Here is an 8,444-nt window from a genome sequence, read left to right as displayed (position 1 = left end):
TTGTGAAGATGCCGGCTGAACCTGCTAACAGCCAAACAAGTCCTGCACTGACGCTGAGTAAAAGGCCAGTCAGAGAGGAGGAAGCCATTATTTTCAGTGCAATCTAAAAAAAAAAAAAAAAAAAAAAAGCTGGATTACAGTTTGCTAACGCACTGAGGGGAAAAGACTACAACTTTTGGAGCCATGTCCCGAGGTCTGATGAAACTAAAGTTGAAGTGTTTGGTCATGAGGATTATTGTGATATTTGAAGAAAAAAAGGAGAAAATTTGGAACTTGAGAGTAGCCACCCCATCTGTGAAGTGCGGAAGTGGCAACATCATGCTGCGGGAAGGACAGCAGCACTTCACTATAGGGAGGGCATTGCGAGGAAAAAAACAAAACATTATGTACAAATACTGAAGAAACATCTCAAGACATCAGCCAGGAAGTTAAAGCTTGGGCCAAAACTGGTCTTTAAAATAGATGGTGATCCTAAACATAGCATCAGACTGGTTAGAAAATGGCTAAAGCTCCTTTCTTTAGCCAATCAAACGCTTCAGGTACAAACTATGCATCTCATCTTCTTGCTGCTCTGGTCAGAAACAATTTAGGAGCATTTTGTCTGCCTGAAAAGCCAGCGTGTGTTTGGTTGCACCAGTCTAACGACATCGCCCCGCTCCCCCCGGGAAGCCGGCTCACCTCTACACAGGCCAGCAGATGTTAGCCTGCGACTGCTTGTCTCGCTGCTTCAGGGGCGTAACAGCGGCTGCATCGGCACCAAACAGACCGCAGACAGCAAAAAGAAGCCTTATCCTGCCTTTAAGTGTCCGGAGAAGGAGAGCTGACAGTAAAACAAAAATCTATAATACATTTGGTCCTTCTGGCATTTAAAACAGGACCTAAAACAGGAAAAGTTTAGTCTGAACATGTTTCCTTTTATACAGAGTAAACATGTAAACATCTGGATGCAGCCTTATACAGGCATAGTGAAATGTCTTTGGAATGAGCTGCGTCTTTAATTTTAAGATTTCATATATTTAATCTTTGGACAGATAAAGTGGTTGCACAAAGTAGTGGAATTATACATTATTTAGTTATTGTGGTTACCAAGTAGTTATAACGCCTAAATAACGCTTTAATTAATGAAGAATCTTTCCCTTTAGCCTGAACAGGGAACTTCACCTGCATGTATCATACCATAATGTGTTTTTAATGCTCTTTGAGAATTAAATCAATGTCTGGACATTTAAACTGTGGCAAACCATTCCTTAAGACACGGAGACCTTCCTTTATGTTTAAAATGTGGGAACATTGTAGCTGTAGGAAAATATAGAAGCCAGATGGAGGTGCAAAGGAGTGGATGTTGGTGACTTTTTATAAGCAGCAGGAGAAAATGATTTTGTGGGTCGTAAATGACGTTACTGGCTGAGGCATTTTTTAAGGAAGGGAGTGAAAGCGAGCAGTGGAGAACCCTGGTGTTTTAGCCAGGAAAAGCACACATTTGCCTCCCAGCGTCATTGTTTTACATCCGCGGGGGGAAAAAGATTTTCATCTCACTGACACATTTACAAGCTGGTCTGATTCTACCCGGCTGAAAGCTGATCAGTGGGGATCAGATAATCACCCGGAAGTTGGCAATCAACACCAAAAACATGCAAAGTAAAGAAAAAAAAAAAAAAAAAAAACTTCAGCCACAGTTACCGGAGCAGTAACATGCTGTGATTTTCCTCCCCTGTAGGTGCAGTCATGTGGCAGGGCATTCAGATCTGCTGCGCGCTGTTTGCGCTGCATTCAGCGGCAGCGCCTGCGCACATCAACCGTCTGGCGCTGTTCCCTGACAAGAGCGCCTGGTGTGAAGCCAAGAACATCACGCAGATTGTCGGGCACACAGGATGTCAGCCTCGCTCTATTCAAAACAGGTCAGGATGAAAGGCCCTCTCTGTCTGTCCCTCTGTCCGGCGAGCCCGCTCAAATAATGGGGGATTCAGACGTCATTTACGCTCTTAGGGTGTGCCTCACTCAGCTTGTGACACATATTTCATTCAGATTGCTTCTACTTTCTACTTTACGATTCTACTTTAGTCTGGTTTATATAATTTCAACCCTATTGTTATTTTTTTTTATTTTGCTTTAATTAAATTGAACAGAATATATTCTCAGTAACATGTTTTCATTAGTTTTTTATTTGTCTGGGATTAGTTTTATTTTTGTTTCATTTTTATCCTTAACTTTGTTGTATGTAGCTTTTTAAAATTTGTTTAGCTTAATTTTCTTTTATTTTTGTCCCTTTCATGCCTTATCTTGCATTATTTAATTTCATGTTATCTTAAACGTATTTTTAATTTTGCTATTATCATTATTATAGTTTTAACTGCTAAAATGCTCTCGTTTAATGTATGACTTTAAAATAAGGATTGTGCAAATTTACTGGAATGAGAAAGTTACATTAAGAGTATTGTAAAACCTAAAATTGGTGCACATTATTTTATACTCATATCGCTCTTCTTTTTCAGATGACAAACTCTGTTTATGTTTCTATAAGCAGTTTTGTTCCAGATAAATATGCCTCTAATGAAGACAGGCAGATTGCCAAACAGCAAGAGAACAAATGTTAGTGTTAGCGGATATTTGTTGAACACTTTTTTTAAAATTACACTTTATGGAACTATAACAAAGATTGAAAAATAATGCTGCTAAACAAGTTTATGGATTTCCTGTGTTGACTTATTTAATCCTTAAACTGGTTACTGTTTCAGACACAACCTTTACCTGTTTCTTGTTACATTATTGATATGTGGGCTTTTTATTTATAATGGATTTTATGAGAAAATAAAGGTGAAAAATCACTCAAAAAACCACAAGGTGTTGAAAGTTTTAGAGTAAAACAAAAAGTTGCATAATTTACTTCATTAATTTACAGGAATTACTCACTCCTTTCATCTGAAATCAGATATTCATTTTGCCATCCAGAAATTCTCAGATGACCAACCTACTTTTGTGGACAACAGGCGTCTCCATTTTGTGAGCGCGCGTTTTCCCAGAGGCCTCCGAGAATCCTCAGACTTTTGTAAATCAGTTCAGATTTCAGGCGCTCTGTTTTTTTTCCCCCTGCAGCTCTTGCTTACACAGGCGCGATGTGCTCGGGTCGACTCGAGCCCATCACGTCTGTGAGGCGGACGTGCTCATGCTCTCTCTCTCTCTCTCTCTCTCTCTCTCTCTCATCCTCGTTTCGCAGAGCCTGCCTGGGCCAGTGCTTCAGCTACAGCGTCCCAAACACGTTCCCACAGTCCACCGAGTCCCTGGCGCACTGTGACTCCTGCATGCCTGCCCAGACGCAGTGGGAAGTGGTAAGAGTTATTGCACATTAGCTCACGCACCAAACACACACACACACACACACACACCACGCTTGCTTGTCCAACTCGCACATGAGGGATGAGGCGCGTTTGGTTCTTTAAACAATTGTAGGGGGAAGAAAAATCTCAGCAGATGGAGCAGAGGACAGTATTTTATATTCTGTTAGGGCTTATGGGATCCTTGAATGTTGGGGGGAATTGGTGTTGTGAAAACAAAGGCTTTGTGGTGAGATGGATGCAGTTCGGAGAACAGACGAGGGGGGGGGGGGACTGCAGGTGAGGTCAACTCACGCGTCGGGGGGGGAAATATTAATCCTCCTGGAGGAGAACGCTAGTACCAGATAGACTGATCTGTTTTCTCTCCTGCTGCACAGCAAAGACAAGAGAAACATCCATTTCTCACTTTCCTCCTGCTTATGTGGTAATGGATGCCTTTGTCTGTGCAAATGATTGTTGTTTCAGGACTTTTAGCCTAATTGAGTTTGAAGCAAAGCAGAGTCGGTTCTCACGAAAGAGGACACAGCTCCCCGACGCCCAGGCTCTCGTTGAAATGGCCGAATGATCATTTTCAGCGGATAATGGGAACAGTGAGCGAAGGGAGGGGAGTTTTTGTGAGGTCTGGAGCTTGTGTAACACACACCTTCACAGCAGGGGTATCTATGCTTGTGTCTACTTTATGTTAGGGGTGTTTAGGGTCAACGTTTGTTTTTGTCAGAGAGTCAGGATGTAGGTCAAGGATTGGGGTGAGGCATCTGGGGGGGGGGGGGGGGGGGGTTAAATCTACTTGAGAACAACATGTAACAACGTGACATTTTAGCAGGAGGAGGCAGTTTTGCGGTCTTTTTCACACCACTGTTCTCCGATTGAGGCCTGGAGGAGGAGCGGGCCGCCTGCCCGGGTTTCGGGGGGGGTGGGTGGGGGATGGGCGTTGAGTCCTGTGGGTTGGCTGGAGCTGTGGCTGGCTGGCCCTTCTGCTCTCACCGGGAATAGGGTGTGGGGCTTAAGTATGGAGGGCAGGCTGGGGGGGAGGCAGCGCCTCTGGGTTTGTGAGGTGGACTCTGGTTGGCTGGCCCGTTTGGATCGTGTTGGCCTCATCTCTGGGTGGATGGGCTTGGGGGTCGCCAGGGTTGGGATCGGGGTGAGGAGTTAGGGCTGGAGTATGGACTGGGTATGCAGGTTTGGGGACTGTTGGGTTTCCTGATGATAGGGTTCACCTCCCAGGCCTGCGGGCTGTGGTTACCCCTCTGGGGTGGCGGTACCTGGACTTGGGAGTATGGGATGTGGGTGGCAAGAGTGTATGCATGTGGGGGCACTAGGGTGGGCACGTGTGAATGTGACTATGCATCTGGTTTTGTGTTTGTCTTTCTGTCAGGTTGGGTTTTGGACTGCCCCCTCTCCTGGGGCATTTCAGGTCTCCACTAAGTGTGGAGTCCCCCCGGTCAAGCTCCGCTCCGTTGGCTAGCGCTTTAACCTGCTGGTGCATTGGTTGTCCTCGGTGTCCGGGGCTGAGTGCTCGGGTGTGTGCTGACTCACTCCTGGCGGCTGTTTCGTGGGGCCTGGGCTCCATGGCTCTGTTGGGGCCCCGTTGGGGGGCGGGGTGTCCCATGGGCCTCGATACCTGATTCTGCTCTGGCATAGCTGACTGCTGGCAGAGCCCTCGGGCTCATCGCTGCAGCTCCCGGGGGCTTCAGCACTGTGGCCGTTGGGGGGTTTCCTGGGGCTCATCTGCTCTTCCCTAGGATGAGAGAGGCAACTTTCCCTGTGTTTGGCCCTCTTGGGCTCCTTTGCTCTGGGGGCCCTTTCGGGTGTCTGGGGTTCTGGTTTCCTCGGCATCTGCCTCGGTGCTCTGGGGGTCGGATCTTTGGCTCCTCACAACCACTGTTGAGCCTTTTTGTTATGAATAAACCTTGCATTCACCAGTGCACTCTCACAAACATCTACAGGTACTTGGATCCAGGTACTTCTATGTAGAAAACCCCTGTTATTAGCTTTGACAGTCACTTTATACATGTTGTATTAAATTATACCATGTATTTTTCAGTGATGTCATCAAGGCATTGGTTGTTTGTACCTGTATCACTTTATTGGTTTGTTTTGCTGTTCTTTTTATATATCTCTCTGCAGGTGTAGAAGCAGATTCTGAGGATGTTATCTTGTTCTCTCTTTTTCCTCTACTTTATTTTTGTCACCTTTTCTCCCTTTTAGCATATCGCCTCATCTTTTTCTCTTCCTTTCCTTCTCTTCTACCTTCCCATTTTTGTGTCCACTGAATGTGAAATAGTCCCAAAATAACATCTAATAAGGCTTTTTGCATATATATCAATCTGGGCACTATGACTGAAGCAGTAATGCTCCACTTGTGAAAGTAAATCTGTTGGCCTCTCTGTGGCATTAAGACAGCATTTTTTAATGCTACACTGTCAGACAGAAGATGTAAAAAAATTCAGCAGAATTAGATTGCTGTATTTTCTAGGTCTAGATAAGGAAAGAGTAAAACAAGGCAATATACAAATATTTGCATCTCCAGATTTTAAGCCCTGAAGTATTATACCCCTTCAGTCCTTCCTTCTTTCCTTCTTTGAATTGATCATAATTTCCTACCTTCCTTTCCATCTTCCTTTCCTGTGTACTTACTTACTTTCTTATTTTCCTGTGTCCTCATTTCCTTCCTTATCTCCTTGTTTCTTTCCCTTAGTTGTTCCTCATGGCATTCCTTCTTTCGGGTCCTACATTTTACTTTGGGTTTATGACTTAAGTCATTAATGAATACCGGGAAGTCAGTACTTCAGGAATTTCTTCTCATTCTTCCTTCCCTTCCTTCCTTCCTTTCCTTCCTTCCTTCCTCCTTCCTTCCTTCCTTCCTTCCTTCCTTCCTTCCTTCCTTCCTTCCTTCCTTCCTTCACTTTACTTTCTTTTATCCTTTCATCCTTGTGAACTACCTCTCTTCTTTCTTTTATTCCTTCCTTGTTTCCTATCTCAATTCATTCCTTGTCTCCATTTTTCCTTTATCAATTGTTTCCTACCTATCTTTCTTTGTGTCCTTACTTTCTGTTTCTGTTTTTTCCCCAGGTACCAAATATAAAGTGTGAAAACTGTAAAAAACAAAACAAACAAACAAACAAAACAAAAAAAAAAAACACAAATTCATGGAGAACTTCAATATTTATGTTTTGAAATTAAACTAAAAGGCTGAGAACTCTTGGAAGTTGAGCCTAGGAAAGTTTTTGGTCTTTTACAGGAAGAATGTGTAGGAGCGCTAAATTTAAACAACAGTTTTCTACTCAGAACTTGCAGGCATTATGGGACAGAGATTTATTTATTTTTAGTTTTTTAGTTTTTTTAAACATATGCACAGATCAATGTCACTTTTTAAATTTCGTCATTCTTGTGACAATGACAATAAAGTTTTCATTCATTCATGTATTTATTTGCATTTCTGTGTTTGTGCGTTCATCCAGGTGACTCTGGAGTGCCCCGGCAGCGAGGATTCTCCGCGGGTGGACAAGCTGGTGGAGAGGATCCTCCATTGCAGCTGCCAGTCATGCAGCAAGGAAAGCGCCCAGGAGGGAACGGTGATGCAGCTGTACCCAGCTGACAACACCCTGGATTCAGATCAGTCTCTATCCGACCCCCTCATCGCAGATCCGTCCCACACTCTGTCCCACTCAGATACCCTCTCTGACAAAAAAGCCCACTCTCATGCAGACCACCATCACACGCTGCCCCACACATCAGACGGGGGTTAGAACCATCGCCCTGTTTGTCCACGATAATGACTCTGCTCATCTTTGCTGATCTCTTCACCCTCCTCCACACTGCTTCTTCTGTATCAATCTGTATTGTTATGGCACTTTGAATCCTCCTTTGAAGGCTTACATCCACAGAGCCGTTTTATCAGTGTGAGCTCACGTAAACACTACGCACCCTATTTTTTATTGATCCCTGCAGATGCCCTATGACTATAGCCTGTTGATATACTGAAGGGCTTTTATTCTGCTTTGAATGTAATAAATGCAGCGTTTGTGGTCACCGTCTCTTGTGTTGCATTCATATAAATGAACCAGGGGTCCTTTCCAATCTGGACGGAGAGTTCTGGGCTTTCCCGGTCTCCATAAGTGAGAAAAAAGAATAACAGTTCAGAATATAATTCTTTCTTTCTTTCTCACTCTTATTAAACTTTGATTTTAAATTATGTTAGTTTCTGTTGGGAGATTAGGCTTGGATCTCTCAAAAGATAATTGAACAACATAAAAGGAATATACGTTTTGAAAAAAACATTCGTAGCTGTTTTTGTTTTCTTTTGAATGAAAAACAATTTAATGCCAAAAATACTTTTCACCATTTCCAATAATCAATTAAAAAATCTTTTTAGCTGTACAACAATAAAACCGAGCTATTTGCTCGTCTCTACTGCTGTTTTGGTATTTATTTTTTATCTATAAACTTAGATTTTGAGGTTAGAAGGTCTCCTCGTCTCCATCAACCTCATCTTTAGCTCCCTCATTCAGATTCAAGTTGGCACTCTGGAGGGGCCATTCTCAGTCAGACAAAAAAAAAAAAAACATGTTAGTAAAATTAAAAGGTTACTTTAAATTTTAATCTCAATACTATTAATCTAAATGTTGGGTTTAACTGTAGTTTTGAATTGAACAATGTGTAAAAGAAGCCTGATGAATATGTTCTCTTGAAGGTTTACCCACAACTCTCCAGTTTCAATCCCTTTGGTCAAGAAAACTCGAGCCACAGGCAAACATTTTATAGATGCCGGTGCTGTTTAGTGGTCCGGAGAGGAGCTGCATGATGGGAAAGAACCGAGCTGTTTGCTGCTTCATTTGTTTGAATCTGATCTCACTCTGCCTCAAAGGTAAGTCCCACGCTCTGTGGCCAAGACTTTTCCCCCTGTGTCTGGCTGTTTATCCACTTTTATTTATGGAACTTAATTTAAGGGGCTTTTTAAAAAGTTTCTGTCTCCAAAGTTCCTTCATGCCTGTTGTATATTAACGAGTTTTGTGTTAAACAAGAATATCCTCAGTTGCTGGGTTTATCAGCCCCTTTGAATTTCTTCAGGTCTTGTCTCACAAACAAACATGTGTTGGTTGTTTTGTGCGA

General features: G+C 43.1%; 1 protein-coding gene across 1 annotated transcript in view; it reads left to right on the top strand.

Annotated features, from left to right (window-relative positions):
- The window catches only part of nbl1 (NBL1, DAN family BMP antagonist), a 10,754-nt gene extending 3,385 nt beyond the window's left edge, over positions 1 to 7,369 (top strand). The window contains exons 2-4 of the mRNA XM_012863688.3: positions 1,718 to 1,898; positions 3,215 to 3,326; positions 6,794 to 7,369. Coding sequence (XP_012719142.2) covers positions 1,718 to 1,898; positions 3,215 to 3,326; positions 6,794 to 7,081 — 581 coding nt within the window. The 3' untranslated portion in view covers positions 7,082 to 7,369. The remainder of the gene's footprint in view (positions 1 to 1,717; positions 1,899 to 3,214; positions 3,327 to 6,793) is intronic.
- The last annotated feature ends 1,075 nt before the right edge of the window (positions 7,370 to 8,444 follow it).

This window comes from Fundulus heteroclitus, chromosome 20, assembly GCF_011125445.2.
Source record: "Fundulus heteroclitus isolate FHET01 chromosome 20, MU-UCD_Fhet_4.1, whole genome shotgun sequence".
Taxonomy (NCBI): Eukaryota; Metazoa; Chordata; class Actinopteri; order Cyprinodontiformes; family Fundulidae; genus Fundulus; species Fundulus heteroclitus.
The sequence above is the reverse complement of the archived record's forward strand: the minus strand, read 5'-3'. Positions and strand labels throughout refer to the sequence as shown.